Here is a 13,371-nt window from a genome sequence, read left to right as displayed (position 1 = left end):
GCGTAAAAACAGCAGCTTGGCGGCAGGAGAGTCACTGCAGACCCGCTAAACGGAACTACCAGAGGTCGGTGATTGAAAATGGTCTATATTTTTTTCAGTCCTAAATAGTTCACACTTCGTTGGCCATTTAATCATTTGTTTGGATTGTTGAGGGCAGTCATTCACCCTTCCAGCTAGCTAACATTAAGTTTTGAGTTAACTTTAGATGGAATTTGTTTATTCACAGCAGGTGAATTTTAAAAAACTATTTTACTGAAGTTTGCTGACAGTATGTTTATAACGGTGTCAGTGGACACCCACATCACATTTAATATCAAGTACACTCATAGCGAAAGCGGAAGTAGTCTAAAACAAACTACTATGACCGTTCCAATATTAACTTATTTTTGTTTAAAATCCTATTTAAATCCAGTAGCTTGCTACTGTAGCACAGCACGGCAGACTTGAGAGTAATTTTAACTGATTTTGTAAGCCTGCTGGTAAAGGTCGCCCAATGATATCTGCATGATTTTGTTTGGGTTCAGGCAGCACAGTCAGCAGTTTGTATATACTATCAGTACACAAACAAGCTCTAGAAAGACTGGAAAAGAAACAAATACAGTGGCATCATTGTAAATTTTGTTGGTAGAAAAAAGTATATGTTAAACTCTGAGAATTTGATACATTTTTTTTCTTGAAATGTATTTTTGTAATTTGTGAATGTGAGATTTATTTATTTATTTTTTTAAAATCTCTTTGCAAGATTATGTATTTTTGAAAACCACTCATTTCGAACCATTTTCTGTTATTACAGCGTGCATGTTGCAGAGAGTGTTTGCCAGAGTGAGCAAGTCGAAGTGAAAAGACGCAAAAGAGGTTTGTTAGAATATAAAACTGCTTAATATTTTTTGCTTCCTGACGTGGAATTCGGTGATCGTGATTTGTGGTGTCCTGTCTTTCAGATGTCGTCATCAGCTTCATGAAGAAGACTGTGGCTCGGGTAGCAGGTTTACTCAGACTGCGGAAATCACTGACGAGGTGTGAGAAGCCCAGATCTCATGAAGAAACACAGGTGAGTGCCCCGTCTGTGCTTCAGACGCATACATTTGGTATTGTTTGCTACAGTGTATCAGAGTTCATCGAATAGACAAGTACTGTAATGACTGGGAGTTCTAAGCTGAGGTGTAATGATAGGTAGACACACACCACTTCTTAGGGCGTTTTCACAGCTACTCTAAGGAGCTTGGAAAGAACAGCGTCTACACTTCTTTAAGTTGCTTCAAGATGTTTCACCTCTCATCCGAAAAGCTTCTTCAGTTCTAGGGTCAAAGGGTGGAGAGTCCCAGATGTAAGCCCCGTGGGAGTGTCCCCCAAGAGGGACAATGATCCTCTACCTAGTCAGACGACTCAAGGTGTTAAGATGGGTGTAGGTCACAATCAGCCAAGGTTTCGGGTGAGGTCATTGTGAAACCTAACCTAACCCCACCCTGTCATGTGATTTCCTGAGGTTAGATGGCCCAGGATGTGAGTAGGCGTTAAGGCGTCTGGGAAGGGATCTCAGAACTGGATTATAGATGGCAGACAGTTGGTGCCGTAAGCAACCGCCTCTGTTCAAAGGTGGTCGTTCACAGTGGACGTAAATGGCTTCTTTCACTCCTCTTTCAAACCATCTGTCTTCTCTGTCCAAAATGTGAACATTGTCATCCTCGAAAGAGTGACCTTTTTCTTTTAGATGTACAGTAGATAGACAGCCGAGTCTTGTCCCATGGAGGTGGCTCTTCTTTCCAAGCTCCTTGAAGTACGATGACCTGGATGTCTGAGAACCTTTACAGACAAAAAAAATGTCCCATAAGCCTTGCATTCTGGGATGCAGCAAGGTACTATAGATGTGCAGAGGGTCTGTACAGGCTAGCAACTAGCTGTGAAATGAATGTCAAGTCTCCATGTTGTCAAATAATCCAGAACACAGGCCCTTCTTCCTGTATTTACTTTTGTTGCTCCCACCCCAGACACATCTGGCCAATAGGACAGAAAATTCTCACATGGTTTGTAGTCACGCATATTGGTTCACTTGGAGCTCACTCAGATTTTCTATGTGAAAACAAACCAAATCACAGGGAAAAGCTACAAGTTAACAAACTCATCAAGTGATTCGGACCTTTATGGAGGAGCGATTATGGCTAATTTAGGCAAAACAACACTTTAAGTGTTTTGGGAGTCTCTTTGTGAGATGTGATGCATACTACATGTGCTGCTTTATCCATGTGGATACATACAGTTTCATAGCTAACTTTATTTATCCGTGTAACTCTCTGTAATTCCATTGAATTTCCTCTGTTGATCCAGCCTGTCGCTCTAATGGGCATAGATGAGCTCCACACCTCATGGCTGAACAGTACTGAATGGAGAATGGGTAAGCGAAGATGGACCTTTTAGTGCACAATTCATGATTATACTCACGTCACTGTGTTTCAACCAAGCTTGTCAGTGCAGAATGATCTCATCCTTATACCCAATGTCATTTGTTTTGATGTTCTTTCTTCAAAGATAAACCAGTAGCTGGAGGTAATGAGAGTCAGGGAAAGAATCCTTTTCAGAGCTCTTTACCTCCTTTAATGAGGAAATACAGGCAAGTGATTCAGTACTGGAGATTTATGTAAAGTACAAGTCATCCAGTACCTTTTTTTAGCCTTTGTGCTTGCAGTCTTCAGGCTGTTCTTTTTCTTTTATGTTACCACCTATTGAAAACGGGTCCCATGCTAATCTACCTCCCTCTTTTTATTTTAATCCAGTGGGACAACGCTCCCTGTAGGGCTTCCAGACAGAGCAAAGGACAGGGAGAGGAGAGGATCCCTCCAGCTGCTGTCCTCAAGGCCTGTGCTCAGGGTGGGAAATGCTAATCCTGAGCCAACATGCAATGGCTTTGGACACAACCGCTGCTACAAGCCCAGTCTTACTGTGGAAGAGGTAAATTAGTCAGTTATTTGTATATATGAAAATATACTTAAATTCCACTTTTCCCCACCTCACAGTGCCAATAATCAAACTTTAAAAGTATGAACCTCTGCACGTTCATTTCTGATATTTTTGGTGTCTTCAGGCCATAAAGCAGAATAATAAGGAGCACTACAGGCGGCTGCTGGAGATGGTGACAGAGAAATACAGCAAAAGCCAGCCACTACCTTTTAACCAATCAAAACCACAAGAGTTAGTATTAGCTTTGATTTTTATGTGTTTTTTTTTCTTTTCATTTTAATATTTCCATTGGCCATGAGCTAATAAGTGGCTTATTTTGTATTTATCCTCAGAGATCCGTTGTCACAGGTTGATCACAAAACTGCTGCTTCAGTAAAAACTTTTGAATCAGTACACAGGAAGACGGGACAGATAGGTGGGGCACTCGGCTATCCATTACAGACAAAGCTGATTTGTTTTTATTCATTGTTGACGATTACAACTAATTGCAGATTGTTATTAGTTTAACTTCACCCTTTTTTGTAATCTATAAATAATTTTGTCAATAACACATGATCAAATATCAATTAATGAATATAATTCTTTTGTAAGGTTACAAGTGGCTTTTACTTGAAAAAACAACTTTAACAATCACAGAATTGTCCAGATACTTAGTTGGGGGGGATGGTGTGTTGATTAAATCATGACTGTTTGATCTCTGGTTTATTTGTAATATATTATTAGAATAAATAAAGCCTTTCATATCACACAGTCACTTCACCCAAAGTAGGTTTAAATGCATGTATACATATTGATCAGTAAACATGTTGCAGTGACTCTTCTGTTCATGGTTTATGGTTTATTTCACAGCTGCTGCAAGTCTATTTACATGGAGAAATGCATCTGCGGCTAACGACAGGTTGGTGCGGTGCTATTTTTATTTAAACGACTGCGTCATGCATAACGAGGAATGATTGCTTTAACTTCTTTTATGCGACTCGTCTTCAGCAGGGGGAGTTTCACCTTTAGTAAGCCAATTAGTGGACCCTTTGAGGACCCACAGCCTGTTGGATATATAAAGGTAGTCACTCCTCCTCTTCTCTGACATGCCACAGCATGGATACGAGTCTGTCCTGTCCATAATCTTGACCTGTGTTGCAGCAGAAACATCCAGCAGATTTGGATCTTTCTACAGAGGTAGCTACTCGCCTCAACCTCGTGGACAGAGACACTCCTGCTGTCGGTCTGCCTGACACACATTCTGCACATACAAGGCACAGTGAGGAAGACATACCCAGACTGACCAAGGTAAGAGTCTGTGTTTAATGTGGACTTTTTATGCTGAGATTATTTATTTATTTATTTTTAATGTGTATATTGTCTGCGTGTGTGTGTAGGAAATGGCAGCAGAGGTGAGTGGAGCTTTGGCTCAAAGTGATCCCAACCGTGTCCTGAGTGCAGCTTTCAAACTTCGCATCACACAGCGAGACCTGGGTACACTACAAGAAGGCAGCTGGCTCAACGATGAGGTGAGAAAGTAGAAATGCTGGAAAGGTTTTTAAATAGAATAAATTTCATGGTTATTTTAGACAGTTATTTAATCTAAAAGCTCTTGAAAACTTCACAAAAAAGTACACAGCACAAAAAGTCAAAAACAGGACAAGAGCAAGTTTTGCACAAAAACAATGGAGGAAACAATCATGTCTGTATTTACCTTGATTTTCTTGTTTTCATAATTGTTAGATAATTGTTGTTAGTTAATGTGAGTGCTTGATTTTTATTGTGTGACGCATAATTTTATTTATCACGCCCAGGCCAGGCAGCCTTATAAGGCACCAGTGACAAAGGAGCTGAGCCAGTGGACTAACTAGATATTCTTTATTAATCATAGGGGCAGTACAAAAGAAGGTGTAATTCATTCTCAACCTCTCATAATCCCCATAGCCTCTTGCCATCCTAGAGTTCAACAGTGATGTTTGGCATAATTTGAATACATCTTCACAATTTTGGCGTTAACAAAATATCTTAAGTATTTGTCTTATATGTTTATCTTTCTTCAAATTTGATTCACATTGCTACTAAAATGTCATTGTAGAGATACTGTAGTGGTTCAGCTTCCTCAAAAACACCAAAGAGCTCCACAGCATTCTTTAAATCCCTGTTTTTTGCAGCATAATTTAATATAGAGTTATCACATGCATCATGCATTTGTGTCCTAAGAAAAACCCAACATGTCAGCTAAATCTAGCAGCTTCATAGTTCGTAAATGCGTCAAGATATTTGTGTCTGATCCAGTGTTACAGGCCAGAGGTTTCTTGCTTCTTAGTGTGCCTTTTTTCCCTAAAATTAAAATTCTTACTTATTTAATTATGTTTGTAGCTGACCATCATCTATAGCACTAGCTGTTTAATACATTTAATGTCTTACAAATTATCTTCAGACTCAACCAGTATGGTAATATCATCTGCATACAATCAAATGCCCAGGGCGAAATCACCCATATAAATTGGATTCCTTAATTCTAAGAGCTAAATAAATTGTACACAGGGTAGGAGAAAGAACATCACCTTAATGCCAAAGAGTGTTAAACCAACCAGTATGCATATTATTAATTAATTGCATGTATAAATACTAATTTATGTTATTTTGTTGTAAATGTTTTGTTAAAAAAAAGCTGTAGACTCAGATTATTCAATGTGTGTCTTTAATGAGTGTTTATGTATGGCATGTTTTATATTACAATTTTTGTGTTCTCCACCAAGGTGATGAACTTCTACCTTTCCCTGATTATGGAGCGAAGCTCTGGTGAAGCAGGGCGATTAAAAGTCTACTCCTTCAGCACCTTCTTCTTCCCAAAGCTGAGGGGTGGAGGAGGCGGGCAGGCTGGAGGACACGCTGCTGTGAAGCGCTGGACCAAAGCTGTCGACCTCTTCACGTTTGACCTCATTCTGGTCCCTCTGCATCTAGGCGTCCACTGGGCATTGGCTGTGAGTCACTTTGGATCTACCAGTTTTTGACTTGCTCTGCCTAAAAATACCTGTAATATTGCAAAGGCTCACTCTGTACATCTAAACTGTGATCAGTATTTTTGCCAGTCATTGTCACAAATCAAATGTTTGCACTGTTTTTATTCCAGAGAAGCAGAAGTGCACATTTTAATCGCTCACCTTTTTCTTTGCAGGTGATAGATTTTCGGTCAAAGACAGTGAAGTCTTATGACTCGATGGGCCGGAGACACGATGACATCTCGAGTCTTTTACTGTGAGTCGTCAATTTTCTCTTAAGCTCCATTTTACTGGCTACGTTAGACATGTTTTCACTATAGATTTGTTTTTACTGAAGCATTATAAATGATGTAATTGTGCTGATTTTTCAGACTCTACCTTATAGAGGAGCACAAAGCAAAAAAGGGTAGAGAGCTCGACTGCACCAAATGGACTGTTGGAAGCTTGAAAGCTAGTGTAAGTCTGTGATGAATGAAGTAACACTTCAAATGTGTTATTCCTCACAGTGAAATTAATGACTCTGTATTATGCATGTAGGAGATTCCCCAGCAGAAAAATGGAAGCGACTGCGGTGTTTTTGCCTGTAAATATGCTGACTATATCGCAAGAGGACAGCCCCTTACCTTTAAACAGGTGTGTATTCTGAAATCCCTGCCTTTCTTGGCACATTGCAGCATATCAGTGAATTGGTGTGAAACCATGTATGAAAGTCCAATTTAAATATACATATGAACAGATAACAAACGATATACGAATAACATCTGCTTACTTTACAGTGCCACATGCCTCTCTTCAGGAAGTTGATGATTTGGGAAATTCTTCATCAGAAGCTGCTATAGAATAGAAGGGTCGCATCCATTGTTAATGGCCTACCAGAAGAGACTGAGTCAGTGGGAACAACCTCTCGTGTACAGTGACTACATGTGAAGTAAGAGAAGAATAAATGGGCCAAAGAAGTGGACTTTACCGACTGAGATCTAACCCAGTCTCGCTCTCCAGATCTGGAGTAACAAACACTAGTCTTAAGAGTTAATTGTTGCTTATCGTGTCAGGGACATGTAAACATTTTGTATTCTCTGAGTTGTAATTAGAGACAGTATTTGTAACAAGTGTGTGTCTTAAAGAAACTTTGGCACTACTGACTGAATGACTTGTTATTGATTGTGTTTCCTTATTGTTTGAAGTGCTGCTTGAAGTGCCTTAAGTCTTCTCACACTGAGCTCGGCATAGTTTTTTTTGTTTTTGTTTTTTTCCCTTCAGTTGGGAAATTTGTTATTTACAACCCAACAATCTAGGTGTAGTTTACCCCTCCCAGCTATGATCAGAGTGGACAGCAGATGACTGGGGTGAAACTTAATCTTTTTCTAAAAATATAGACAATGGCAATTAAAATACCTCCTCCAGACATTTGTCTGACAAAACGTGCATGATTGAGTGCTTGTCGTAATGACAAGATGTATGATTCCCGATTATTTATGACTGGATGAGTGTATTTTGGAGTGTCTGTGTATAGTTTTTTTTTTTTCTTCATGACTGGAGTATTAATAGTTGTCTCTCCATATTTACCATAAAGCGCTGTTAGAGCTGTGAATCTGTTCAATAAGTATACTGCAGCAGGCTATTTAGGGCTGTTACAAAGACTCGAATTATAGTATACTCCATTTAAAAGACAAACTACTGTACACACATGCATGTTTGTGCTCATGTCTTTTTTCTTTTTCTTTTTTTTTTGCTAAAATAAAGTATTTCTCCTTTTTTTTAAAAAATTATGTATTGATTGATTTATCATTAGATTAAGTGAGATAAAGGCAAATAATCTGTGTCTGTGGACTGGATCAGCCACAAGAAAAGGTGTTGAGGGATATTAGGAAAAGTATTGCAAATATATAAGCCTGGAAAATGGAGGTTAGTATTAAAAAGAAATACAGAGATCTAATCGCAAAATAGTGTTTTTGCAATGTCCAAGGCATGTTAGGTTTTTAAATTTTTTTAAAGTCTTATGAAAATTAATCATCTCATTCATGAATATTAAGAACAGTGGTTTGATAAATTGTTTGTTCATAATAATAAAGCTGCTGTACAATAATTCTCTTTTCCTTTCCATCATTATAACACCAAATTTAATATAAATAAAAATTATTTCTCAGGAAACCGATTTTGATTTGTTAACCAAAAAGTCCGAGTTTGATTACAATCCCAAAACATGTTTTAAAGTTTAATAACAAGTGTTATTATTATTATTATTTTATTAAGACTGAAGTGTTTTCTCTTTAGGTGATAATAGGTAGAGTGAGCTCAGGTTGATCTTTAAAGAGATTTTTCCTTTTTAAGGTGAAGGAGAGAGCTTGGATGTAAATGTGCCCCTTATCAATTTGTATGTGTGGAAAATCTAATTTCCATACAATCTATATCATTTATATAAAACAACAGCTTCTGTGGTATCATCAAACACACTGAAAATTATTTTTATTACTGCATTTCAAAAAAATACTTCTCAGTAAATACATCATATTCAAGAAAATTCCCCTTTGAATCCAAATACCTCTCTCCACCAAGTTGCAATAATAAAGGGATTTTATACATCTGTTAGTACAAACAGGATAACTGAGGACTGAAACTGTGCTTATCATCGGATTAAACCTGGAAAGTTTAAAGGGTAATTTAGAAACACAAGTCAACAAGTCAAATTTAAAAAGAAAATCTACTCCGACACATAATAAATATATTGGATATAATATAGTCACTCCGTTATATCGGAACCTCTTTTCGATTAGATTTTGCTAGCTCTTTTAGATTTAGCTAGATTTTATTGCCCCCTTTTGTAAGAAGTTGTTTTTCCAAATACAGTTCTACATTCCATTGATTAAGGGATCTAATCAAAATTATAAGAATACGCTCAAAATATACATGATTTCTTTAAACTTTATTTATGCATATTTGACTTAGGCGCTTTTAACTTGAAACTCAAACCGGAAGAGGAAAGCGTCCTCCTTAGGCGCAGACCGTTTCTGTTCAGGTCAAAGCAGTACGCGTTTTCGGTAGAGGCAGCAGTAAGATTAGTCTTCAGAGCAATTTTAGCGTTAAATATCTTTTAACGCATTTGCTAAACGTGTTATTTTATAATGAGCGACAACGAGAAAGAGTTCAGGGAGCAGGTGAGTTCACGATTCATGACAATCAGCGTTAGGACGAAATAAGCTGTTAGCTACATTTGCAGATCTGTTTAACGGCTATATTTTCTTTTTAAACAGGCCTCGAAATTAGTAAAAGTCGAGTTTATACAAGGATATTAAGCACGTTGTGTGAATTATAGACTTAGATTCTTAAAGTTTATTGGGGCGTTTATGTGAAAATAAGAGGGCTAGCGCTTGCTTGCTAAGCTAAAGCGTGCGGCCTGCTAAGCGCAGCGGTCGGTAGAGGAGGCCGCCACCTGGCCGCGGGTGCTTTCACTTTCTCATTTACTTGTTATCTAACGTTGCTTATTGAAAATATAACTAGCCAGCAGCAAACATATGTGTACAGTTAATAGTTAGCTACCTCAACGTTCAGCTGTTTGTGAGTAAGTTGTAGTTTAGTCCCAATGAAGGCCAGTTAAACGTAAAAAGTGCACCTTTTCATTCCTAATAATAATGTTTCCTAGTTTTTCTTGATGTTTTTTTCCCTTTTCATTTTTTTAAATTTCTGGTTTTAACAGACACCAACATGCCTTATCACCCTTGTTTGTTCTTTGTTAAGGTTGAGGTTGGAAGAAAGAAAAAGGCGGAAGACGTTTCAGATGTGAAGTTATTGTTGTTTGAAGCTGATGGTGTTGATGCATGCTAATGTATGGGAGAGATGCTGAAAAAAGAAGCGATCAAGAGCTGTCCCCGCGTCTAGTGTTGTAATGGCAGATGGTAAAAGGGGGAAGAGGAGGAAAAAAAGAAGTCATATATTCAAACGGAAGAAAGAAGAAATGAAGGGTTGTTATGAAGTAATGAAGTTAAAGAAGTTATGAAGTTAAGATGAGAAGTTTTCCAGGGTATGAGTAATTTCCTAACAGCCTGCTATGTTATTACTCTATTTCATCCTATTATTTTTCTCTATAGCATGCATGATTTTCCCTCTCTGTATCAGCCACATCACTGGTCAATTCCTCCATTCTTTATTTTTAATTAACTTTTTGTGCAGTCAATATTTAAGCTACATTTCTTAATATCTGCTTGAAATATCTTTAGTATTTCACCTAATTCCTCAATATTTAGTCTCAAACCTGTTAAATGCGAAAATGTGGTTAACTTCTTCTGAAAAGGGCATTGAAGGTGGTGAGCGGTGTCACCTCCAGGCCCTGTAGTGTTGTTGTTTTGGTACATTTGGCTTTAGAGTGTTTCTGACATCTGCAGTCTGGTTTGTTCAGGACTCTCGGGCCGGCTCGCGGAGCGCATCCCCTGGAGGCTCACCTAAATCCACTAGCCGCTCACCAGCGCGCTCCAGAGGTGGTTCCCATCATTCCAGATCCAAATCTCAGTCCCGATCTAGATCTCGGTCAAGATCTAAATCCAGGTAAGTCAGGTTTCTGATTTAAGGTACATAACAAGATAATCGTGTGAGATTTTGGTTTCCTCACCTGTGATTTATTTATTTTTTTGTCTGCAGGTCTCGATCCCATCGAAGTTCACGCAGACACCACTCCCGTTCCCGCTCTCGTTCCCGCCGGCGCCGCTCCAGGAGCCGATCTCGTAGCTCTGAGTACCGCCGGCGCAGGAGCCACAGCCGCTCCCCCATGTCGAATCGACGCCGACACATTGGCAACAGGGTATGGTGCTACTTTGTTAACTTGTACTCAAGGTGTTTATGGAGACGCGAGTCATCAATTTTTAGATTAAACAGTTTAATGTTGACTGTGTGATGTATAGTTTAAGGTGTGTGTGTTTGTGTGACATTGTGAGATATGTTGACATGTCACAATCATGAATTTCTCATCTTAAATTATTTTTTTTGTCCCCACACATCAACGTTTCTGCTCACAGGCCAACCCAGACCCCAACAACTGTCTGGGTGTGTTTGGTTTGAGCCTCTATACCACTGAGAGGGACCTAAGGGAGGTTTTCTCTAAGTATGGCCCGTTGGCAGACGTCAACATTGTGTATGACCAGCAGTCACGTCGATCCAGAGGCTTTGCCTTTGTCTACTTTGAGAACTGCGAGGACTCCAAGGAGGTCAGTAGAATAACATAGGGATATGTATTTAAAAACTTAAAATAGTTGGCTTATTTGTCCTAATATAGTTAACCTCTTTGCTGTTAAAAAGCTATTTTAGTTCAAACTAAACTTCAAAGAGCACATCCATGGTTTTGTACAAGGTGAACAATAGTAAGTAAAATAGCATAAAAGACAAATGTGAAAGTGAAACTTGTTTAATTATGCAGCTCGTCTTGTCCGTCCAGTCTGCTGTTTAGTGTCTACAGAAGAGTGAAACAATTTGCAATGCAAACAATTTCAGTTAGTCTGCTTCTGACTGTGCGTGTGTGTTTATTTTAGGCCAAGGAGCGAGCTAATGGAATGGAGCTGGATGGACGCAGGATCCGAGTGGATTTCTCTATTACCAAACGAGCCCATACTCCCACTCCAGGAATCTACATGGGACGCCCCACATAGTGAGTGCTTGTCCACTGGGGAGCTTGAGATGTTATATGGTTACTTGAGCAAAATTGACACACTATCATTTGTTTTAAGTGGTGGTGGTGGTGGTGGTGGTGGAGGAGGCGGCGGCGGTGGCGGCGGCGGCTCATCACGTCGTGTCTCAAGGGACTACGACAGGGGCTACGACAGAGGCTATGATAGAGGCTACGATCGTGACTACGATCGTTACGATGACCGCGAGTACCGTTCATACAGGTTGGTGCTTTTTCCAGCACCGTTTGTATCCCAGTGTTGATCACGAAGATTTGATAATGATGCATGATTGATAAAGACTCAAATTAGTCAGTAACTGTAACTAAATTTTTTTTCCTCCCCTCATCCTACAGGCGCAGATCTCCATCTCCTTACTATAGTAGAGGATATCGCTCTCGATCACGATCCTACTCACCACGTATGTTTAAACCATGTTTCTGCCATTAGACTAGTTTATTTAGAAAACCTTCAATTTGACTCAATCTCTAAACTTTATGTATTTTTAAACAGGTCACTACTGAGCAACAAGAGAAGAGGCGACAGAAGTGTTACTGTTTGGATGACAGTGTTTTGTTTTAAATCTGACAATATTATGTATGTGGTTTAAAAACTCTGCATCTGTTTGTGTATCAAAAGTTTAACAAAATTGATACAAAAGAACCCCCTAAATTTCTCCCTGAGCACAAAAAAGTCATCAGGGAATCATGCTGCACCAAGTCTGTGCGAAGAATCCGTTTTTGGTTTGTTTATTTTTTTCTGAAAAATGAAAAAAAAAAATTTTTTGTTTTGTTTTGTTTTTGAAGACTCAGTGTGATCAAATGAATTGAAAGCACAGTCAGTGGTTGTAAAAAGGCTAGGATGTTCTCAGTAGTTTTTGTTTTGTTTTTATGTATCATAGCTGGATTTTTCTGTGCCAGTTTTACACTTTCTCATTTTGCTCTTTGTTGGTAGGTGATTTGTTAAACTGTCGTGAGCCTAGTTTGCCCCTCATTAAGTTTTAAATGCCATGTTTCTTTTTCAGTTTGTTTTTGCTTGATCGAACGTCCACTTTTGTTTGTATATAAGAAATTAAAAAAAAAAAAATACTTTGACCATGCTGTGCTCTTTGTATTTAAGATGTGCTTCCATTTTTTTCACACCTAAATTGTGTTATTATCAAAATTGTCAGAGTTACTGGTTAAAGCATTAATTATTGAACATTATTTGATTAAACTAATGTCTTCCACCAGTAAGAAAAGTATTGCTTGCTTACTACAAACAATATAAAAACAAGCGTTTGGGTTTTATTTTAATAAATTACAGCAACAGCTACACGCAGTCATAAGCACTGCTGCTCCCTTTAGGGGTCAGCACAGTGGATCATCAGCCTCAATCTCATCCTATCTAGAATCTTTGTTACAGCAACACTGTAAATCCTCCACAACATTTGTGAATCTTCGCTGTGGTGGTTTTGTTTTCCTCCTGCCTGTCAGCTCCATGTCCTTTGTCCATTATATTCCTCTACAATCCACTCAACCTGATCTACTCATCTAATGTACTCATAATCTTGTCCATGAAAATCTTTCTGCTGTCCTTTTGTCACAAAACACCCCTGTCGCTCATCTTCCCTCCACCTTGCCTGCCCTCTTCTTCACTTCTTGTGCACTTTCTGTTGCTATGGATAGTTGATCCATGTGGGGAACAGGCTAAGCAGAGAAGCTCAGACCTCTCTCTGTCCAGCCACTGGGACACCAAAGCATTCTTAGGATATCTGAGAGACATCTCTCCAGCATTTCTTGCTT

At 38.8% G+C, this 13,371-nt stretch overlaps 2 protein-coding genes across 3 annotated transcripts in view; both read left to right on the top strand.

Moving 5' to 3' along the window:
- Positions 1 to 7,082, top strand: part of senp2 (SUMO specific peptidase 2) — a 7,533-nt gene extending 451 nt beyond the window's left edge. The window contains exons 1-17 of one of the 2 annotated variants that reach the window (XM_026152630.1): positions 1 to 64; positions 794 to 855; positions 942 to 1,051; positions 2,326 to 2,392; positions 2,527 to 2,608; positions 2,772 to 2,946; positions 3,080 to 3,186; positions 3,288 to 3,370; positions 3,805 to 3,853; positions 3,943 to 4,015; positions 4,099 to 4,242; positions 4,332 to 4,463; positions 5,697 to 5,921; positions 6,116 to 6,195; positions 6,311 to 6,395; positions 6,477 to 6,572; positions 6,716 to 7,082. The exon at positions 1 to 64 is cut by the window's left edge and continues 451 nt beyond it. In XM_026152630.1, coding sequence (XP_026008415.1) covers positions 1 to 64; positions 794 to 855; positions 942 to 1,051; positions 2,326 to 2,392; positions 2,527 to 2,608; positions 2,772 to 2,946; positions 3,080 to 3,186; positions 3,288 to 3,370; positions 3,805 to 3,853; positions 3,943 to 4,015; positions 4,099 to 4,242; positions 4,332 to 4,463; positions 5,697 to 5,921; positions 6,116 to 6,195; positions 6,311 to 6,395; positions 6,477 to 6,572; positions 6,716 to 6,778 — 1,697 coding nt within the window. In that variant the 3' untranslated portion in view covers positions 6,779 to 7,082. Of the gene's footprint in view, positions 65 to 793; positions 856 to 941; positions 1,052 to 2,325; positions 2,393 to 2,526; positions 2,609 to 2,771; positions 2,947 to 3,079; positions 3,187 to 3,287; positions 3,371 to 3,804; positions 3,854 to 3,942; positions 4,016 to 4,095; positions 4,243 to 4,331; positions 4,464 to 5,696; positions 5,922 to 6,115; positions 6,196 to 6,310; positions 6,396 to 6,476; positions 6,573 to 6,715 lie in introns of both variants that reach the window. The other variant, XM_026152629.1, reaches the window with a different exon arrangement.
- A 1,830-nt stretch (positions 7,083 to 8,912) lies between these two features.
- On the top strand, positions 8,913 to 12,682 carry LOC113012191 (transformer-2 protein homolog alpha-like). The gene is made up of 8 exons (XM_026152239.1): positions 8,913 to 9,094; positions 10,333 to 10,478; positions 10,572 to 10,731; positions 10,946 to 11,134; positions 11,456 to 11,571; positions 11,651 to 11,812; positions 11,944 to 12,008; positions 12,101 to 12,682. The coding sequence occupies exons 1-8, from the start codon at positions 9,062 to 9,064 to the stop codon at positions 12,109 to 12,111; spliced, it is 882 nt and encodes a 293-aa protein (XP_026008024.1). The 5' UTR covers positions 8,913 to 9,061; the 3' UTR covers positions 12,112 to 12,682.
- Positions 12,683 to 13,371: the final 689 nt, after the last annotated feature.

Source organism: Astatotilapia calliptera, chromosome 19 (assembly GCF_900246225.1).
Source record: "Astatotilapia calliptera chromosome 19, fAstCal1.2, whole genome shotgun sequence".
Classification (NCBI taxonomy): domain Eukaryota; kingdom Metazoa; phylum Chordata; class Actinopteri; order Cichliformes; family Cichlidae; genus Astatotilapia; species Astatotilapia calliptera.
This window is presented reverse-complemented; position numbering and strand designations above follow the sequence as displayed.